This window comes from Hyaena hyaena, unplaced genomic scaffold, assembly GCF_003009895.1.
Source record: "Hyaena hyaena isolate Hyena2069 unplaced genomic scaffold, ASM300989v1 scaffold_477, whole genome shotgun sequence".
Taxonomy (NCBI): Eukaryota; Metazoa; Chordata; class Mammalia; order Carnivora; family Hyaenidae; genus Hyaena; species Hyaena hyaena.
Window position 1 is genome coordinate 1,046,181 of NW_024081112.1, and position 22,744 is coordinate 1,068,924.

Consider the following 22,744-nt stretch of genomic DNA (forward strand, 5'->3'; position numbering starts at 1 on the left):
TAGCTGCTAATGCATTTAGTGCATGTCTTTAGTATGTCACAAATAGTGTTAAATATTCACAATTTTATTGACTTCCCCTCCTTCCCACCACTTTCACATATAGGAGTAAATGAGTCAAGTTCTTCTGTGTCTGAAGTCTGGGACATTAAAGAACCATCTCCAAATCTCAGAGAGCTTAAATTTCCCCTTTTTTGGTTTAGCCCTAGCATTCATACTTGATGAGAAGTAGGTTGAAAACAAAGCATTTGTGGAAAGTTCTAGAAGTGGGCCTGTTCAGAAAACTCAACTGTACCTATAATGGCCAGAAGGCTCTAGTAAACTCCATTTTGCCATTTCCTTCCAAAGTAGGTCCCAGAACAGGATCTGTGTTCAAGGAGATTTCCTCCATCGTGCAGATTTCACAGCACTAGAGCATCCAAACTGCTCACCTGTAGGTACACACTAGTCAATCTGGTCAGGCTGGGAGAACTCTGAGCTGGGCGTCAGAGCCCTGATCTGATGCAGGGATCTTTTCCACGGTGCTACTTCGCAGTTTAGGAAAGTTACTTCTCGGAACTGGGTGTGTTCCAGCCACTTCTCCCAGGGATCTGAGAGGAACATTCAAGTAGAATTGGTAAAATATATTAAAAAAAATTTTTTTTAGAGGCACCTGAGTGGCTCAGTCAGTTAAACATCTGACTCTTGATTTCAGCCTTAAGTCATGATCTCGGGGTTTGTGAGATGGAGCCCTGTGTTGGGCTCTGGGCTGAGCGTGGAGCTCGCTTGGGATTTTCTCTCTTCTTCTCTCTCTGCCCCTTCTTGCTCATGAGCTCACGCGCACTCTCAAAATATAAACAAAATAAAGATGTTGGTTTGTTTGTTTGTTTGTTTATTTTTTAGATTTAGGAAAAAACCATTCAGGTGTTGCCAGTTAATAGCCATAGTGGAAAGTAGCTACTGGGAGAGGGGGGTCCTAGTTCTACTGGTCCTTAGGGTATAATTTCTCTGTAGGTTCCTCAACTAGCTGTTTTTGGGGTGGTAAGACTCTCATTAGAGAAATTTGGAAATTGTAGATTTATACTTAGGACTGTGGGGTCATATATTTTAGGAGAAACCTTAGATTTGTCCCTTAAAATCAGAGTGTAAGTTACTTCTGCCGACTTTCGCCTCATTTGGATAAAAATGTTTGGGAAAGATCATGGCCCCCCCTTCCATCCCATTGAATTAAAAATAAAAATAGGGGCCCCTGGGTGGCTCAGTCAGTTAAGTGTCTGACTTCAGCTCAGGACATGATCTCATGGTCTGTAAGTTCAAGCCCGCATCGGGCTCTGTGCTAACAGCTCAGAGCCTGGAGCCTGCTTCAGATTCTGTGTCTCCCTTTCTCTCTGCCCTGCCCATGCTCACACTCTGTCTGTCTCTCTCTCTCTCTCTCAAAAAATAAATAAAGGTTTTTAAAAATCAACAAAAAAAGCAATTATAAACTAAGTATAAAGAAGCTCAACACAGGGTTACTCGGGTGGCTCAGTTGGTTAAGTGTCGGACTTGATCTCAGCTCAGGTCTTGCTCTCTCAGGGTTCTGAGTTTAGGCTCTGCACTGGGTGTGAAGCCTACTTAAAAAAGGGGAAAAAAAGAACCCCAGTAAAGTTCTGCTTTTTTGCACAACAGCAGTTTTGCTTATTATTAAACACGTATCAGTTACTAATTTAAAAACCCACAACTACCCTTCTGATGCTCTTGCTTAGCTGCAGTCTGTAGCATTTTGGGGTCTTTAACTTCCTTCAGTCTCCTTTCACATTTACTGAGTGTGTGCTGTGTGCTGGATACTGTGTAGGGGTTCAGGATATGTAAAGGGAATATGACTGGTTTCCTGCTCTGACAGCATACAGTCTGGAAGCAAGGATCCCCATGTGATATCATGGCCTTTCTGAAACTTATTTCAGGATTGCTTTGGACTGGGATAATGAAGATGGGGGCTGCTATCCGTGGAGCCCCTGATACCTGCCAGATCCTATACTACATGCCTTAAAACCTTATCTTGTTTAATCTTCTCAACAATCTTGTGGGGTAGATAACATTCGTAGCTTACTCCTGAGGAAAAGGAATTTGGAAAGAGCTTGCCCAGGGTTCCATAGTTAGTAAATGACAGAGGAGGATTTTTTTAGACTTAGTTTATCATTGTGTTTGGCCAGGTAAGATTTGACTTAGCATTAAGTGAATGTGTTTTCCGTGGACAAGAGGTGCTGAGATAATATGTTATATGAGATGACTCTGTATACAAAATCAAAAAGGTTGTACTTCGGTTCCTTAAAATTGTCATAAAAGATATAATAAAGATTTAAGAATAGAAAAAAGCCCACCCACTCACTGTTTTCATTTTGTTCAAGTTTCCTTCTGTTGCTTGTCTATAGGCATAACTTTTACAAAGCTGTCTTTATAGTGAAGATGAATTTTGTATTAAAAAATTTTTTTAGCATTTATTCATTTTTGAGAGACAGAAAGACAGAGTGTGAGCAGGAGAGGGGCAGAGAGAGAGGGAAACACAGAATCTGAAGCAGACCCCAGGCTCTGAGCTGTCAACACAGAGCCTTATGTGGGGCTTGAACCTGTGAACCGTGAGATCATGACTTGAACCAAAGTCCGGCACTTAACTGACTGAGCCACCCAGGTGCCCTGAATTTTGTATTTTTAACATTGATATAGGGTAAATATTTCTGTGTTTCTACATTGTCTAACTTAATATCATTTAAATAATATTCTCTTGGATTCAACACCATTCTCATTGAACATTTAGGCTCTAATTTTAAAAATTATAGATATTGAGGCATCCGAATTTTTATACATGTAGAATGTCTTTGTGTGAATCAGTTCCTTTAAATAAATGCCTTTAGTGAGTTTTAAAAACAATTTGAAAATCTGTTTGCTTTTATTAAATGATTCATGAATTGGGCAGCATTCCATTTAGCAAATAACACCTTTAATGACTTGTTAAACTCTTAGAATCACCTTTGCCATTGTCAAACTGACCTCTTACAGCTATCTAATAATGTTGGTGATTTATTTTGATATTTCTGATTCTTAGTATTTGGAACCTTTTATTAAAAATTGTTAAGACTGTGTCTTGCTGTACCTCATTTTCCACTTAACACTGCCCTCCTTTTGAGAATTCGGGAGCAGCGCCATACACAAAAAGACATTAGGTTTGTGGTTGGAGACAAACAACAAGGTAATAACAGAACCTAGATCCTTCGGTTCTCAGGCGGCTACTTCGTCTGGGAAAAGAACTTTTTCCTGTCTACACACCCCTGTTTGTGTACCTGTTTATGTGTGGTGGGAGTGGAATATGGCTCAATAGCTTTTTGTCACCATAGTTCCAAACAGCCAAATATACAAACATGATCTGGGATCCTGGCATCCCTGTGAATGTAAGGCTGAAATGTCCATGTAAATATTGTGACAAGACATTTCCTTGAGCCTTCACCTAACCTTTACCAGAGATTAGCCAAGCAGATAGGTGATGACTTGGTAAATTACAGGCTAGAGGAGCTCAGTTTTCTTACTGATAATTCGCACAGCCTGAGGACAACAGGACTACTTATATTATGGAGTTCCCTTCCGCCGCCCCCCCCCCCACCACTTTACTATATGCAATATCTTAGTAACCCCTAGTGGGGGAAGGGGAGAGAGATCGGGACAGGGAGAGGGAGGTTGAGATTTTATTTTTAAATAATGGCCATCATTTATTGGATACCTGTTATGTGCCAGATCTCTTGTCTGCAATTTCTTATATATCCCTCCTATAAATTGTGGGAGGTAAGAGCTATTAACTACATTCTACACGGGAGGAAACTAAGGTTAGAGAGTTTGTGAGTTGCTCAAAGTTACATTAAATTTTGGAGCTAGAATTGAACCTTGGGTTATCACTTCTGAAACCCTGTGCTATCTTCCATCTTTCAGTGTTGTGAAAAACATTCCAATCCATTCTTATTCAGTCAGGGGCAGGTACCCTGCAAATCATAACTAACAATTTATTCCTTTAAAAATCCTTAAAGATTGAATATCTATCACATGTATCTATTTTAATTGGAAAGCTGTATGATAGGACTCAGTCTATACATCTGTCACTTATTAATAAGTATTCATAACTTAGGAAAGATGGTAGGCCTACATTTACTCCTGGTTTGGGACAGATGGATGGTTGTCAGAGGAGGGAATCATAAATGTAATGGCCTTTGTTTGTCATTGCTGTGGATTGCTGGCTTTCCCAGTGAGTGCTGGCTTGGTGTAGGATGTTCTCTCTTCACTTCTTGTTCTCTGTTTTTGTTTTCTCCTCAGATCTAGATACTGATGACGATTTAAATAGCGACGATTACGAATATGAAGACGAAGCCAAACTTGTTATATTCCCAGACCACTATGAAATAGCACTACCAAATATTGAGGAATTACCAGCCCTGGTCAGTGAGTGTGCACTGCTGCTAGCTAGATGCGCGTGACTCTCTGTGTCAGGTGTGTGTGCGTGTGCAGTGTGTGTGCACTTGGGGGGTGGGGAAGGTGGGTTGAGTGAGAGGAGTATGAGGAGGAACACGAGCGAATCACTTCTTTCTGTGAAAGGGTCTTGCAGAGGGAGGTCTCAGTAGTGTTGGGGCACATACCATCTCCTGTATTATTCCTGGTGTTGTGTGGGCCTTGGGCGGGCCTCTGTCAGGTGAGCTGGCTCCCCACCCCCTCTGTGAGCTGGTCCCCTGTCCCTCCATCAAGGTGGGCTGGCCTACATCAGGTGAGCTGGCTCCCCACCCCCTCTGTGAGCTGGCCCCCTGTCCCCCCACCAAGGTGGGCTGGCCTCCTGGGTGAGCTGGCTTCTTGCCGCTTATAGTTCGCAGTCTGTTGCTTAGATTTTCACACTGTGCCCCTGAGATATGCAGGGACTGCTGGAGAGGGGTGTCTTCTCATCAGAGGAATGGCTATATTTTTCCATCTTCGGCATTTTAGCCCTCTGTGAGATTTTGTTTGGGGAGAAATAAGGACTCCTCTGCCAAAACAACAGTAACACTATGCAGATAACCAAACATTTACAAATCACGAGTCTGCGGGAGCTCTGTGGTAATGTGAGACTCCCTGAAAGTTTTGTTCCGTGTGAGGAGTAAGTAAAACCTAATGCTAGGTTTTAACATTATATTTGATGCTGAATTTCCTTTCTCTTGCCTTCCCTTGTTTTTTCTGTGGAGTCACTTCCATCTTCCTGAGTAGTTTACAGCTGGGGTGGCAGTGGTGGTGTGAGGAAGCCGGGTTCTGGTTTAGTTTGAGGCTGTGAAGGGATGTGGAGCGCCTACCAGGACCCAGCTGTGTTTTCAGTTCTTTCCTTCTTTCCTGTGTAGTCCCTCACCCCACCCTTCTCTGCTTTGTTCTCTTCCCTTTCCTTTCCTCTTTTTCCTCTTTTCCATACCCTTTTCCATTCCTCTTTTCCGTGCATACCCTGACTTCTCAGAGCCTGGCCACCAGTAGCAGTTGGGTCAGGGTCAGTTGAGTTTAGACATGCTAGTGTTCCCCCCCACGCTCCAGAACAAAAGCCAGGTATTTACGTCCTGGAGTCTTCAGGACACTGTGTGACTGTGTCTACAGCCACCTGCTCCCTTGCGTCTGCCAGGAGGGGGAGGGTGTTTGTGCTTGGGGTTCCCGTGTCATTACGGACCAGGTTTCTACCATTCAACCTCTTTTGCCCCTGACCTACTTTCTCCCTAAATACAAGAACATAGAAATGAAAATGTTGTGTATTTAGCTATTGTAGTTCTTTCCTTTAATTATCATATGTGACCTATCCTTTTCAGTGCTAAGTGCACAGTGTTTAGCAGTGCACAGAGAATTAAATTACCTCTCCTTTCTCAAGTTGCCTGTGTTGACTCATGTGGCTGTTACCAAGGATAAAATATATGAGTGGGCAAAATGGTCTTACCTCGTCCCATTACCTGAAATTATATACTAACGGTTGTATCTCCATGATACTGAGAGTACTTACTGCCTGCCCTTGTTTAATATAACTCTTCTGTCTGCTGTCAGAAAAGAAATAAAAGAAGCACATTGTGAATAAATGTCATGAGAAATGATTTTTCTCTCACTCACTTATGAAGGAAAAGTCTGTGTGAAAAAAGTTGATAAAAGAGCCTTTAAGTGTTTTTAAATTATTCCTAGATTCACAATATAATTTGAAGTCTGAATACTTTTAGCTAAAATTGAAGTCTCATAGAAATATGAATCCAGCAATATATGTTATAATTTTTAATAGAGAGTCTTTTAGGATTAAGAAATACTTAAAATGAGTTTTTAAAAAGGAGGGAGCATTATTTGGAAGTTGGTGTGGAGAGATTGAAGGAAACACCAGGATTTATCTGATGGTAAATAATAGGATTTATTTATATGATAGGATTTATTTATTTAACAGGTGCTAGTTCCTGTATTTCCTTCTTATGCTTCTGTTGCATATTTGGTGTTTGATATTCTCTTTGTAAGCTTTTAAATGACAAAAATGATAGAGCTCAAAATCACCCAACCAGATGACTCTTCCTTCCTTTGAGCTTCTCAGCACAGAAAAAAATTGTGTTTCAGATAGGAACTACATGGATGGTCCCAGACAGTTAAACCACCCTTCAATGATGCGGAGTTCACAGAGACATAGCATTTGAAGCTCAGTAGGGATCTTACAGCCTGAAATCCAATGCCTCATGTTAGATATCAGGAACTCAAGCAGTGGTGTGCTTGTAAATATTTAGCAACCAGCTCCCTGGGGGAAAGCCCTGCTTTGTAGTGTTTGATGATTTCCATGGTGTAAATATTCCCATTATGGCTGATTTTCAGCCTCTGAAATGAAATGCAGTGTTGAAGAGAGAACATGCAGTAGCAAACCATTATATAGAATTTCCACCAGTGACGTAATGTAAGTAATGTCAGGTGCACACAGAAGATCCTAAGATAGAGTAGAACAGGAAGTGAAGAGTTTTGAATATTCGTTAACTTTTAAAAATGGATTTGACTTAATTGTAAGTTTTTATAATTTTATTTTTAATAATGACTGTGTTTAACAACCATCTTGCAGAATTTCTTAAAATTTAACAATTTTGTAAGCCAGTTTGAGTCAGTTTCAAAACACTATTGAATTTGAGGCTTATGGAACCCTGGGATGGAGCCAGGACTAGTACCATGTTCTTTCTCTTCACTCTGGACAACAAATCCAGGGAACCAGGGAAAGATAATTCATAGTGTAATTATAGGATAATAGATTTTGATCTTCAGCTGTGATCCATACAAAGGGCCACTAAGTGATTTCAGATGAAATTCTGAAAACACTAGATCAGCGTTTTAGAGTGGCCCAGTTCAAGGAAATTATGTTGAGCGTCACCAAGAAGTGTATTCATAGAAAAGAGAGAATATCAGGGTACCTGGGTGGCTCAGTTGGTTGAGTGTCTGACTTAAGCTCAGGTCATGATCTCGCAGTTCGTGGGTTTGAGCCCCACTTGAGGCTCTGTGCTGATGAGCTCAGAGCCTGTTCAGACTCTGTGTCTCCCTGTCTCTCTTTCTCCCTCCCTGGCTCATGCTCTGTCTCTCTCTCAAAAATAAATTAACATTAAAAAAATTAAAAAAAAGAGAGAGAATATTATAGTCAAACCTTGGTCAACATTAGTGTGCACTGCAAACCAGAACACTTTTAAAAGATCTAATGGGGCGGAGAAGATTCAGAGGAGAACAGGGAAGGGACTGAGGCAGTCAGTGAAGCAACAAAGCAATTGTAATAACAGATCAGACTAAAAAGATTTGGATGTTTAGTCAGAAGTGCTAAGGGAGCACAGAAGTGTTATGTTAAGGCAGCCCAAACCCCTAGAATTAGGAAGGTGTTATTGGTGACCTCAGTCCTGTTTTCTAGAGGCATTCCTGGAAGGAAGTGGGAGATAAATTTTGATAATTGAAAGGCTAATTGTATGTATAAAAGTGCTTGTTGTGAGAGCTGAATGGGAATGTCTCTTTAAAATTTTTTTAAATGTTTCTTTACTTTTGAGAGAGAAAGAGAGTAACAGAGCGTGAGCGAGGGAGCGGCAGAGAGAGGAGAGACACAGAATCCAAAATAGGTTCTAAGCTACAAGCTGTCAGCACAGAGCCCAATGCTGGGCTTGAACTCAGGAGCCATGAGATCATGACCTGAGCCGAAGTCAGGTGCTTAACCAATAGAGCCACCCAGGTGCCCCAGGAATATCTCTTTAATAGGTTTAGATATATTTAAAGCCTGATGTGTAATGGAGTATAAGCTTTTTTTTTAAAAAGTGTTTATTTACTTACTTTGAGAGAGAGACACAGAGAGAGAGAGTGCACATATGAGCTGGGGAGTGGCAGAGAGAGAGAGAGAGAGAGAGAGAGAGAGAGAATCCCAAGCAGGCTCCATGCTGTCAGTACTGAGTCCCACGTGAGGCTCAATCTCACCAACCATGAGATCATGACCTGAGTGGAAATCAAGAGTTGGACACTTAACCAACAGAGCTACCCAGGCGCCCAGAGTATGAGTTTTTTGAAGGCAGAGACCTCTTCCTTATTCCTGACTGTGCTGCGTTCAGTGTCATCACTTGGTAGTACCTTGCGGAGTTTTAAGCCGCAGAAGGATAGGATTTGATGTTCACAGCAGACCACTCTGGCTGCTGTGCAGAGGAGGGGCAGGTGTGGGAGAAAGGAAACTTAGGGAGGCTGCTGTGTAGCAGCATCTGGGTGAGCTGTTTTAGTAGCTTAGACAGGATGAGTGTGGTTGAAGTTGAGAAGACGAAGGTTCCAAACAGATATTGGATGTAGGAGTGATAGGAATTGCTCATGGGTTGGAAGGGGGTGGGATGGGTGGCAGCTGAGGGAACTTCCTTTCTTGCCTCTTACTGAGTTCTAGGGCTACCCAGGAGAACATACTCTGCATGAAGTTCAGCTAATTGTGTGGAATCTTAGTGATGTAGAATACAAACCTAAACTGAAAAAAAATTTTAAAACCATTCAGTGACTTTTATTATATTCAGAGTTGGGCATCCATCGCCACTATCTTGTTGTAGAATAGTTTTATTATCCCCAGCCATCTCTCCTCAACCTGCCATCCCTCCCAGCCTCTGGCAATCACTAATGTACCTTCTGTGTCTATGGAACTACCTGTTCTGGACATTTCATAAAAATAGAATAATACAGTGTACATAGTTCTTTGTGGCTGGCCTTTTTTTTTAACCCGACATATATCTTCGAGATTCATTTGTGTTGTAGGGTGTATCAGGGCTTCACTCTTTTTATTGTTGAATAACATTCCATTGTGTAGACATACGATATTTTATTTATCCATTTATCACTAATAGGCATTTGGGTTGCTTTTTGGATGTTATAAATAAAATGCTTCTGTGACGTGTATATAAGTCTTTGTATGGGCACATAGTTTCACTGATCTAGAATATATACCTAGGAGTTGAATTGCTAGGTTATCTGTGTAACCATCTGATGCCTAGGTATATTTAACCATTTGAGGAACTGCCGAACTGTTTGCCAGAGTGGCTGCACCACTTTATATCCCACTAGAATATGTTTTTAAAGACCGTTAGAGATAGTTTTTATAGCATTAGGTAAATGGCAACTGTGGTCATAGGCACACGTCCAGGATCAAAACAGTTTGGGAGAAAGCAGAGAATCTGCATCCCCTTCCCCTGTGGTCAGTTGGTACCAAGCTAGACATCACAGATTTGCTCATGATGTCGACTGATCTGGCACAGAGACACCTAGGCATGTCCCCGTCCAGGGTCACATTTGCACCAGATTAAGAAATGGAGCCATGCTGCTTGCATTCCATTCAAATGCCCTTGACCACATGCCATTGTGTGATGAGTTGAGGATATTGGATATCTGGGTGTATATTTGTTAGGAGGAAAACACACTGCCTGGGTAAATCCTAAGCATTCCTGTAGCTAATGTCACTCTTGTAAATTGTTCACCATATACTTTTCACTCGGCTTGCTAGGAAATTGTTAAATCTGACTCCTGTGCTTGGGTTTACAAACAGGGTTTGGTTTCTTGCTATCTTGTGTCATTACCAATAATATTGCACACTCCAGGTTAGGGATTAAACCTAGCTAGATTCATGGGAAAAGTGCTGGAATCAGCTAGCTAGGACCTTGCTTTTATGGTAACTGCTGTCTGAATTTTCTTGAATTAGCCTGTATTTATTAGTAAAGTTTTAAATTTGTTTTCTACAAGTTGCTCTTTTCTCCAACTGTTTTTACATATGACACCTGGGTTTGTCTTACAGGTAACAATTGCTTGTGATGCAGTTCTCAGCTCAAAATCTCCATATAGAAAGCAGGACCCAGACACATGGGAAAATGAATTGCCAGTATCCAAATATGCCAATAACCTTACCCAGTTGGACAATGGAGTAAGGATTCCTCCAAGGTGAGCATCAACTAGTGAAATGAACTTTACCCCTTAAAACTGGCCCAAGGAATATTTATTTTCTACCTTTTCTCTGAATTAGCATTTATACATATATTTACCAGATACCTTTGATTAAAAATAAGCTCAAAATCCTTTCTAAAAGCATCTTTACCTTTGTAGATGCTGCACATGTTGAGCCCATACCCCTGAGGCCATCCCCACCCCTAGGTTTCCAGTGGCAGGCACCTGCAACTCTTTGCTTGAGGGCTTTCTCTGGGTGCCTGAGGCTAGGTAGGCTGGCCACGGGTCAGTTAGAAATGCTACAGAGTTGGGGCGCCTGGGTGGCTCAGATGGTTAAGCGTCCAACATCACCTTAGGTCCCGATCTTGCGGTTTGTGAGTTTGAGCCCCGTGTTGGGCTCTGTGCTGACAGCTTGGAGCCTGGAGCCTGCTTTGGATTCTGTAACTCCCTCTCTCTCTGCCCCTTCCCTGCTCATGCTCATGCTCTGTCTCTCTCAAAAATAAACATTTTTAAAAAATTAAAAAATTAAAAAGAAATGCCACAGAGTTAATGCTCCCTCCTGTCCTCCCGGAACAGCCCTCAACCAGTGGCTGTGGCATGGATGGATAAATACCCTGGACGCTTTCCCCTTGAGAGGGGTGTCTCCTGGAGTTCCCCAGTTGGACTGAGCCCCAGTTGCCCATGATGGCCTTCTGTTTGTTGACATGCCTGGACTGGCTCCCTGACCTTTCCACTCTTACATTCCTACAGTGTTTCTTGGGATTGCCTCCTCAACAAGCTATTTAAGTTCGTATCTTTGTTTCAGAGTCTCTAGGGGAGCCCAACTTATAACAGTCTTTGGTTGTCTCCTTTTTGGCTGGAGTGTTCTTTGGACTCCATTAGCATTTCCTGTAAGGTCTGTTGTGTTTACAGAGGCAGGTACTCGAGACAAAGAGTGGATAGATTAGGAGGGTGTCTAGTCTTGTTGAATCCTGCCTACACTGCATTCCCATATTATGTGGTCTTAAGGGAAGGCAGGCTACTTCTGGGCCTCAGTTTCTCCCTTTGATAAGGGGGCTGGTAATACTGATTTGGAAGGGTGTTTATTAGAGTCTGATCAGACTTCTAGAAGGTGCCTGACACATACCCAACATTTAACGTTCAGTGAAGTTGACATTCTTTCTACTTAATACAGATTTGCTGTGTAGTAGCATTTTGTTTAAACTAGTTTTACTAAGTGTGTTAATGCTTTAGAACTTTACATGTCTGGGGCACCTGGGTGGCTTAGTTGGTTAAGCGTCCAACTTTCGCTTAGGTCATGATCTCGCAGTTTGTGGGTTCGAGCCCCGCGTTGGGCTCTGTGCTGACTGCCAGCTCAGAGCCTGGAGCCTGTTTCAGTCTGTGACTCCCTCTCTCTCTGACCCTCCCCTGCTCATGCTGTCTCTCTCTCTCTCCTAGAAATAAATAAAACATTAAAACAACAAAAAAAAGAACTTTACATGTTTATGTACATGGGATCCTTAGTGTCTTGGACTTATTTGAGCTCCAGTGTCCCTCATGTAGGAATTTCAAGGAAATGACTTCCCCTCCTAACCTCAGGTTCACTGCTTTTCAATGACTTTTTCAGTGGTTGGAAGTGTGCCAGGTGTGACCTGCGGGAAAACCTCTGGTTGAACCTGACTGATGGCTCTGTGCTGTGTGGGAAGTGGTTCTTTGACAGCTCTGGGGGCAATGGCCACGCCCTGGAGCATTACAGAGACATGGGCTACCCTCTGGCTGTGAAACTGGGAACCATCACTCCTGATGGGGCAGGTGAGTGTGCCTTTACTGACCTGGGGAACTTGCAGTGGCTCCCGCTTCATTTAACCAGTGCCTTCTTTCCTAGGGTGGAAAGTGGAGGCTCTGGACACAGCTCAGGTTTGAATCTTGATTCTGCTCACTTGCTGTGAGGCCTTGGGCAAGTTTTCAAATCCTTCTCAGCTTCAAGTTCCTCATCTTGAGGATACTCAGTGTATCTCTCTCATAGGTTTGTTAATAATATGTATAAAGCATTTAGCCCAGTGCATAGAGGAAGACTCCAATAAAAGTTAGTTGCTACTGTTCACTCTTATTATTATCTTCTGTATATCTCTTGGTTAAGAGGACAGGGGAGAAACCAGGACCTGTGAAGTGAACAAGGCTAATTAAATCCATAGTAGAGGGAAGCCCTAGAATTCATGAGGGGTTAGTATCATTTCAGGAACAAATGGATTCATAATGGAGAAGAGGGGTTTTAAAGGCTGTTCCGGGACATCAGCTGGCAGCAAAGGATTAGAATTGGTTCCTACTTGTACGGTCAGCTTCGGAGTTGGCTCTCTTTATGCTCTTACCCTGTATGCTCTCAAATGTTAGTTTTTGGCCACATTTGTGTAGTTAATTTCATCTACCATTTTGTGATGGAAAAGGGAAATCATGTCAGGAGCAATAACGAGAAACTTAAATACTGAGCAATGACCATATGAATCCATCATCTAGTCACTGAAAACGTTTACTAAGCATAGATCTGGACCAACACCTAGGTCAGTCTTCTTCATCTTTCTTCTTTATTTTAAGGTAAGGTAAGGTAAGGTGATTTTTTTAAAAGAGAATTACAAAGACATTTGTCTTTTCTTCTGTTCTCTTTCTAGGACTGAATTAGCCTGCTTCAAAGTTAATTGGCCAGGATGTTTTCACTAAATACAGCATACTTCTTGTCTAACGTGCCTTTTCCATCAAACAGGTTTTGTTTTTCATTTGTTTTATAACTGAGGGCTGACAGTTTGGTCATGTCAAGATTCTTTTGATTCACATTTTGGATAATTTTCCTGCTTCTAAAGTTAGTGGACTGATTTTAAACTCATTAGAGATAAGTGGCTGCAAAAGTCCCAGATCCTGGTGCCAACCCCCTCCCCTTCCCCCCGCCAAATAGATAGACCTCTCCACAAGCCAGGTTGACCCTAAGAGTTCTAGGATCTGAAGGGGAAATTCAGGACATGTAGTTGGGTTGAGGGTTACAGCAAGTTGCTTATATGTCTTCCCTTTGTTGAATGACTGCTGTATAAGGCAAACATCATTGTCCTTTTAGGGGGCTACACAGGGAAGGGCTTGTAATATAGGAGTTCTAATGGGTACAGTTGCGAAGGGAGAATAATTTGGATGTGTCTTCTTCCAGTGTTGTTTTTTGTAGTGCTTTGATAAGACCAGTTATTAGAAGTCCAGTTCTCAGAACAACCTAAGACTACAACTATTTGTATACATGGCTAAGTTCTCAAATTTCAGTCTTTGAGGTCAGAGCTATGTTTTACTCGTCTTTGGGCTCCCATACGAAATCTTACACATGGTAGGCCCAAATACTTTTGTTAAATAAGCCAGCTGTTGTGTAAGGAATTAAATAATTAGAATCTATTTAAATTTATGCTAATAATAAAGGCAAGGGGTAATTCTGTTCTCTGTGCATCTTTAATTTTCCAGAAGCCTTTTTTCTAGCATGACACTTATTTTCAAACTATGATTTAGAGTACATCTGAGGTTTTTTTCCTTTCAGCTTGAGGAAGGAATGTTTTATATTTGCCCCTTGATTAGACAAGGAACAGATATTTAGTGTAACTTATTTAGAAAACAGAAAAGCTTAGAGAATTAAATAAAAATCTCTAGTAATACCATTTGGCAAATCACTTCTAATAATTTAGGTATTTCCTTTCAGTTTTTTTTCTTGTTTTAAGGCCTTGGTCAAATCTTTTTTTTCTTAAATAATTTATTAACATTTTTAAAAAGTTTATTTTGAGAGAAAGCATGAATGCACAAGTGGGGGAGAGGCAGAGAGAGAGGGAGAGAGAGAGAATCCAAAGCAGGCTCAGCACTGTCAGTGCAGAGCCCGATGTGGGGCTTAATCCTATAACTGTGAGATCATGACTGGAGCCGAGATCAAGAGGTAGAAGCTTAACCGATTCAGCCACGCAGGTGCCCCAAGGCCTTGATCAGTTCTTATACAATATTCAACACCACCTCCCTGCCCCTGGCCCACATTTTTACAAAAATGGAATCATACTATATAAAATTTTATTCCTTATTTTCCTTTATTTAACATTAAATATATATATATTCCATGTCATTAAATATTCTTAAGTATCGACATGATAGTTCCATAAATCATTTCACTATTCTCCTATGCATTGCTATAATTTTTTTTACTATTCTGATGAGTGTCCTTACATATATGGAAATCTTTGGATGTTTTTCTAATGATATATTAAGGATAAATTCTTATGAACAAAGGATTGATACCTTGAAATTTTCAGTAGCTGAATTTCTTTTAAGCAGTCATAGTAATTTACATTTCCATCAGCAGTGTAAGAGAATACCCATTTTAGCAAATCTTTGACAACTTTGAGTATTCACAATTTGTTTTAAATGTTTATTTATTTTTGAGAGAGAGAGAGAGAGAGAGAAAGAGAGCAAGCAGAGGAGGGGCAGAGAGAGGGGGGACAGAGGATCCCAAGTAGGATCTGTGCTGACAGCAAAGAGCCTGTGGTGGGGCTTGAACTCACAAACCGTGAGATTATGACCTGAGCTGAAATCAGTCGCTTAACCAACTGAGCCACTGAGTATTCACATTTTTAAAAACCTTTGCTAATCTGGTATCTTGTTTTCTTTTGCATTACTAGTGAGGCTAAACATTTTTCATAGTATTTTTGGCCATTTGTAGTTCTATTTGTAAATTTCTTTGGTTGATTTTCTAGTAGGTGTATGTGTAGGTGTTCCTTCTTGGTTTCAAAAAAACTCTTTAGCTACTAAGAATATTAATTCATTATCTGCCATAGTTAAGTGCTTTTTTTTAAAATGTTTATTTGAGAGAGGGATTGAGAGAGTGTGCACCTGCATACCCAAGCCCAGGAGGGGCTGAGAGAGAGGGAAAGAAAATCCCAAGCAGGTTCTGTGCTGTCAGCACAGAGCCCTACTTGGGGCTCGGTTTCACCAACTGGGAGATTATGACATGAGCCCAAATCGAGTTACACACTTAACTAACTGAGCCACCCAGGCACCCTGTTTTTTAATTTTTTTGTTTTTAGAGGAGGGAGAACCTTCAGGGTTTTTTCTTATCATGTAATTGAGAACACATGAATAAATACTCCTGTTTCCATCATAGAAGGCATAAAACAACCAGCAATGCAGAGCATATAGCCTGTGATGAGGGTTTTGAATTGATTTATCTGTAGTAATGTTCACTTTTTGAAGAAAGATCAGGATTTGATTTCTTCTTGTCTTGTGCAGAGTTGCACAGTGATTATTTTCAGTCTAATTATCATGTTAGTTTATGGGATGTATCAATTTTATTTTAGTTTAAGTCTGTTTAATTCCTAGCCATAACTCGATTATTTTAAAGTCAAATAAGTTAATGAAAACGTGTCTGAAGTTTGCCTTAATGTCTGATGATGAGCCTGGTGGACCCTGAAGTCTAGGAGGGTGGGGTGCCCTCTGTCTAGGGGTAGCTGGCCACCTACTGGTGAAGGTACCACTGCTCATTTCCATATTTCCTGGGCTCACTAAGGTTAATTCAACTCACAAGAGAGAAAGTGTTTATTTTTTAGTTTATAGTGAGAACCACAACTGCCTGTAAGTGGGATGTTTATGTTGGCTTGACCAGTACATTCCTTCCCTGTGGGGAGCTGACTTATATTTAGAATATTGCTTAGTGGACATGGAATCCAAGCAGGTTGAGGACTCAACTATTTAATGGTAATGTGATCTGATCATCTGGTTTCCTTCTCCCCAATAAGGATATACCTGTTCAGTGAGAAACTCCTACTCACCTTGAGGTCACAACTTAGAATTAGTTCTTCCAAGAAGCCTTGACCGTGAAAGCTAGGCTATTGTGGTAGCATGGGTAATAAAAATGGGCCCCATATTAAATTCCATTCTGGGTCTCCATGGGTACAGTGACAAACCAAAAAACAGATCACTGTACAAACAAACAAACAGATAAAAAGTTTTCCTCTGTGGGAGGAGACATTGATTTGGCAAAGCAAGGATGAGGTTCTTGGTGGGAAGGGACTGAGGAGGGACAGAGGTGGCAGGGGGTGTTTTGTTTTGTTCTTCAGTCATGAAACTAGTTTCCCTGAGAAGAAGCTATAATGCCGTGGAGGCTGTAGGAGAAACTTCTGGAGATGCCCAGAGCAGCTGTGAAATCTCCTGTCCCGCCAACCCCACCACCAGCTCAGTACATCTCAGCGTGGTCTTTCCTGAGTCCATTTCACATTTTTTTCCTATGACTCCATGTCATGTATAAATTTCTTCATGATTGGGTATGGGGTTTTCTTTCGGGTCAATGACAATGTTTCAGAACTAGATAGAGGTTGTGGTTGTACAATATTGTAAATGTACTAAAATGTTCACATTAAAATGGTGAATTTTGTTAATGTGAACTGTGCTTCAATTAAAAATATACCAAGAAAAAAATAAATTCTTCATGATTGCCGAAAGGGTCACAGTTCCTTTTTATATTTCTTATATGTTACTCACTGAACTGTTTTTGTCATTGGGTTAAAAAATAACTGTTTTGTCTGACCAAATCATGTCACATCTTTGGAGTAGTTAATGACTGGAGGTAGGAAACATTAATTTCTCATGCCATCATGAGCCTAAGAAGAACTATGGAGTGCTGTGTGATGTTCACTTATTTCAAAATCCCAGGCCAATGCCAACAGTTCAGTTCTGGCCATTTTATCGTTTTCTAACAAATTTCAAATAATTAGAGTCTTAAACTCTTAAGTCTTCAAAACTGTTTCACTAGTTAATAATAACAACCAAAGTTAAAGTGCGTAGGGAATGTCATTTTCACCTCCCAGCTAGTATTTATTTGAGTGGTATTTTCCTTGTCACTTGCCATAGGTTAAAAAATGTTATTTATGTATTTGTTTCAATTATTAAAGATTTTTGTTGGTGTTTTTAGTATTTAAACTTTTGGAGAAGTTTCTCTTTTCCTTTTTTTTTTTTGAGGGAGGTGACTTTCTTGATTAGGCTGGAGATTTTGTCCTTTGTTTTTGCTTTTGAGAACACAGAGTTATACTAAAGAAATAATATAAGTGAAGACTGGCTACCTACAAGTTAAAATGAGTCCCTAGAGAAAGAGGGATAGCAGAGAAAGCTATACAACATTTAATCTATTAGTAATAGAAAGACAGACTTCTTTGGTGGCCATGAGTCTCCACATGGGTCAGAAGGTCACCATAGTGTGTGTGTGTGTGTGTGTGTGTGTGTATTTATTCTCCCTGTGATGTTCCAAAGAGGAGGAGACTCTTTGGACAGTCTATCTTTTCCTGTCCCAGAGAATGCTAGAGAATGCTATCTTTTTTTTTTTTTAATGTTTATTTATTTTTGAGATAGAGATCGAGCCTGTGTATGGGAGGGGCAGAGAGAGAGGGAGACACAGAATCTGAAGAAGGCTCCAGGTTCTGAGCTGTCAGTACAGAGCTCAGTGTGGGGCTCGAACCCATGAACTGTGAGATCATGACCTGATCCGAAATCAAACACTTCACAGACTGAGCCACCCAGATGCCCTAAGAAATTGTGGTTTTTGATTCTCCATTACTGTTAAGGGCTTGCAGTTGTGCTTCACCAAGTCTCTGTGTCTCCTGAGAGATTCAAGGAAGTAGTCTGGTGCAGAGGAAAAAGGACTGGGTGAGGGGGGTTAGGATAGCTGGGTTCTGGGCTGCCAGTGGGGTTTCAGGCCAATGATTTAACCCTGTGAGGCTCATTTCCTCACCTGCAAAATGGGCCTGAAGATATCTGTTCCCTCTCCCACATTGCACTGTGTGTCAGGACACTGAAGACAGTAGTTTGGATAGCTTTTGGAGGGATATGCCAAGAAGGCCAAGATGCTAATTCCTCAGGCCCTGGGGCCCAGGCGCCAGGCCTCGGGTGACTGGAACCTCCTGAGTTACCCTGCTGTGCACGTGCATCCTCATTTTCTGTGTGTGCTACGAGGTGGACACATTTGGGAAGTACTGAACAGTCTTCACTAAGTCCCTCACCAGCATGTGGGGTGTGGACGCTACCATTGGAGAGAAGGGATGAAGGGGAAGGCGGGAGGTGGAAGTTGGTGAGCTGGTAACGTCTGAGATTATAGAGGATTCCACAGGCAGAATTTTGTTTTGTCTTCGACTTAAAACCTCACCCGGGCCACTCAGCTGCTCCCGAGGGCCTGTGTGTTCCGTCTGTTCCCTCCCAGGCTCCCCCTGCTGTGGCAATCAATTGTGAGGCATTTACATCTGTCTCATTTCAATTATTTTAACTTTAGATGCCTTTTAAATTTTTTGTTTCAGGAATCCTTTTATAAGTTTATTATTTTTTATTAAATTTTTAAATGTTTATTTTTGAGAGAGAGACAAAGCATAAGTGGGGGAGGGGCAGAGAGAGAGAGAGGGAGACACAGAATCTGAAGCAGGCTCCAGGCTCTGAACTATCAGCACAGAGCCCGACACGGGGCTCGAACTCACTAACTGTGAGATCATGACCTGAGCCGAAGTCAGACTTAACTGACTGAGCCACCCAGGCGCCCCAGAAATCCTATGTTTTAAAAAATTACTTTCTGAAATGTCAAAAGACTTGATATATGAGTATAATTACAAAACATACCTCTTTATTATGTTTGTTGTTAATCACGTGTCTTTTCTTCACTTGAATGTAAACTCAGGAGAGGTTTCTGTTGGCTTTATTCATTGATGTGTCCCAAGCCTGGTGCATAGTGGGAGCTCAATAAATGTATGCTGAATACCGAACAACTGGGTTAAAGATCTCATTCCTTGTTTTCTCCTCACCCTCTAGATGTTTATTCTTTTCAAGAAGAGGAACCTGTTTTGGATCCTCATTTGGCCAAGCACTTAGCGCATTTTGGAATTGATATGCTTCATATGCATGGGGTAAGAAGGTCGACTTTGTCTCTTTTCCCTCCTTGTGGAGAGGGAGCCGTTTAGTTTATTTAATATGTAATTCCTGTAACAGGAATCTTACTTCTATAGGTTTTTGGTTTTAATGTTTGCATTTACTTCTTGAATTTAATTCATTAGCATTTTCTTTTTGTTACCAGCTTAAAATTTTTTTTAGTGTTATAATAAAATTGGCACCTCGTCAAGTACCGTTTGTTTTAGTTGGAGTTTACTTGCAAAATTTCTGTCTCCTTTGATGGAGAGTTGCATGAATCACTCCTTGTTCACTGGAGCGAGAAGGTACGGGAAGATGACCTTTAAAATGATCTGTGACCGACATCACTTTAATTAATTTCAGGAAGGGAAGCAGAGCTTGGGGGTGGAAAGAATAAGCAAACATATTGTTGATGGGAAAAGCTTTGCTTCATTTAATATTGTGTTTCCAAGCCGATATCATGCCTATGTAATGTTTGTCCCTATGGGGAGCTGTTTGAGCATGCGCACTCTGTTGTGGCCCCTCCCTCCCAGCTTGCCTCCCTGTCCTCGGGCTCTCCTGCCCTGTCTCCTCATCCTCACTCATGTCACCCTCTAATTTATGTTCTGTTCTCTTCCTTAAACCTCCCTCCTATTTCAAGGCACTCCCAAGGCCCATGATTTTCCTTCACTTTCCTCTCCAGCTGCCTTGCCTTTTTGTTTGCAGTATTGTGTTGTTTCTTCCCTTGAAACCACTACACTTGCTTCTTTCTTTCAGTTCCTATTTGTCTTTCTCCCTCCTCTTACCCCCTTTCCTCAGTCTCTTTCTCTTTCATTAAATTTTTTTTAAGTTTATTTATTTTTGAGAGAGAGAACATAAGCATGAATGGGGCAGGGACAGAGAGGGGGAGAGAGAGAATCCTAAGCAGGCTGTGCACTGTCAGCACAGAGCCTGATGTGGGGCTTGAACTCACAAACCGCGAGATTATGACCTGAGCTGAAATCACGAGTCAGACGTTTAACTGAGCCACTCAGGTGCCCCTCTGTTTCACTTTTTAATCCTTTAAATATGTGTTTCTTTTATACTGAGGGAAGACATACACAACACAAAATTTAACATTTTAACTGTTTTTAAGCATGCGGTTCTGTGGCATCGAGCACATTGACATTTTTGTGCAGCCATCACTACTTCAGTCTCTTTGATTAGGTTATTTTTCTGCTTAGCTGGGGGAATAAAGGGACAGAAACATCCACTGCTGTTAGAAATAATTGTTGGGACATGATCTTGGGGTGATAATTACAAGTAAGTTTGGTTTCCTTCATTGACTTTGCCCCAGACAGAGAACGGGCTTCGGGACAATGACATCAAGCCACGTGTCAGCGAGTGGGAAGTGATCCAGGAGACGGGGACGAAGCTGAAGCCCATGTATGGCCCTGGGTACACGGGTCTCAAGAACCTGGGCAACAGCTGCTATCTCAGTTCTGTCATGCAGGCCATCTTCAGCATCCCAGAATTCCAGAGAGCGTAAGTGTCCCCCTGCAGACCCGCACGCACATTCCACGTCCAGTCTGCTCAGCATGTGCCCGGGATCCCCTCTATCTCAGCTGCAGGACATTTCACCACATCCTCGTGGTGTGACTTCTTGCACTGAAGCTGGGTGAGAACACTTGTCAAGTGTGATGGGAATCAGGTGAGATTAGGAGAGCTTTGTAACTGAGAAACTCACAGGGGTTTGTCATATTAATAATGGCTTCCATTTTTAGACCATCAATCACCCTCTATGCCAAGAAAATATTAATCATCAATCTTCATGCAAGCCTGCCACATTCCTTCCTATAGATGCGCTAGGAGAGATTCAGTGATCGGTTTGGTCAGTGTTGCCCTCCTGGTGAGTGGAGTTTCTTAGCGGATTTAAGCTTTTCGTTTTTTGCTACTCAAAGTGTGGTTCACAGACTGGCACTGGTCCTTGGACTGCTGAATAGGGATCTGTGATAACTATGGAAATTGAGGGAGCCTTTAGAAATTTTTGTAGCAGTTTGACATTGTCATGCTTTATAAGTGGTGTTTCATTTTTTCTTTTATTGTATTTTTTAAGGAGTCACCTGTATGAGTTGAAATAAACAAAACAGCTGGCCCTTCACCATAGATAATTGGGAGGCACTGATGTGGGGCGCTTCCTGCGTGTGTACAGGGCTGCCTTCTTCCTCCTGCACGGAGGGGGAGAGCAGCTATGTCTGTGGCCCTTTTCTTCTCTAGGCTGGGCTTGGATGGGGAGCTGCATAGACTGGGACTGTGGCTGGTGCACTCGTGGGCAGCCACTGCCTACAATTTAGAAAGTTATCTCTCGGGCACCTGGGTGGCTCAGCTCATTAAGCATCTGACTTCAGCTCAGGTCATGATCTCATAGTTCGTGAGTTTGAGCCCCACAATGGGCTCTCAGCGTGCAGACCCTATTTTGGATCTTCTAGCACCCTCCCTCTCTCTGCCCCTCACCCCCCAAAGGAACAGCACAAAGGAACTCTACCCATGTAGAGTTGAATTGCTAATCGCTTTAACGATGGTTAATAAAAAATGTATCAAATATCCTTTTCTTTTCTCTCTTGGTATTTGAAGACTCATTCCTCTTGCTGTTTTCCGGCTTTGGAAATTTATATTTAGTTTGCGTGTCTAGTTTTCATTTTCTCATCCAGCCAGTGAGGAGTGGTTCTTCTCTGCGCAACAGTGTGCTGGGTGCGGGGGTTCAGTGGTAAACAAAAGGACATGGTGCCTGGCCTCACTTGGGGGAGCAGACAGGGAATAAATAAATGATCAGAAGAGCAGCTGCATGGTTATAAACATAGTAAGTTCCATGGAGGAAAAGGGGAACAGGTGATCAGGGAGGATCTCTTTGAAGAAAGGGCACGCAGAGGGCACACACCTTGACTGATACATAGGAGGAGTGGGGTGGAGGGTTTGGGCAGAGGAGGAGCAAGTCTGAAGCTCTGAGATGGAAAAACCTTTTCAAAGTTATGGATCACACCTCGTATTATTTTCATACATTTTTGCCATTGTCTCCTACTTGTATTGTTATTTGGTTGGGGGACAGTGTAATTTCATCTTCTGTGTCTCCATGGTCCAGGATTTTTTAAAAAAATATTGAAGGACACACTTTATGGTAGGTGTTGTATAATGACTATTTCTTTTAAACTAGAGTGGAGGAAACTTGTGCTCTTTGGTTACAAAACCCAACATTTTCAGTGCTTTATAGTCTACAGTTTTTGAATATGCTTTCTGCCCTCGAAAGTTTGATGAACAGTTTTATCTTTCTGAGTTTTTTTCTCTAATGAAGACAGTGTACCTCATGTCTGGGTTTGGATTTAAGATTCAAATCTCTCACCTCAGTGTCGTTTCAAGGGTTTTAGCATTTGATACTTACCGAATATTT

General features: G+C 41.6%; 1 protein-coding gene across 2 annotated transcripts in view; it reads left to right on the forward strand.

The window, feature by feature from the left end:
* The window catches only part of USP13 (ubiquitin specific peptidase 13), a 115,803-nt gene that overhangs the window by 39,481 nt on the left and 53,578 nt on the right, over positions 1–22,744 (forward strand). For both annotated transcript variants that reach the window (XM_039254333.1, XM_039254334.1), the window contains exons 4-8: positions 4,312–4,433; positions 10,280–10,422; positions 12,032–12,216; positions 19,246–19,340; positions 20,657–20,844. In XM_039254333.1, coding sequence (XP_039110264.1) covers positions 4,312–4,433; positions 10,280–10,422; positions 12,032–12,216; positions 19,246–19,340; positions 20,657–20,844 — 733 coding nt within the window. The remainder of the gene's footprint in view (positions 1–4,311; positions 4,434–10,279; positions 10,423–12,031; positions 12,217–19,245; positions 19,341–20,656; positions 20,845–22,744) is intronic.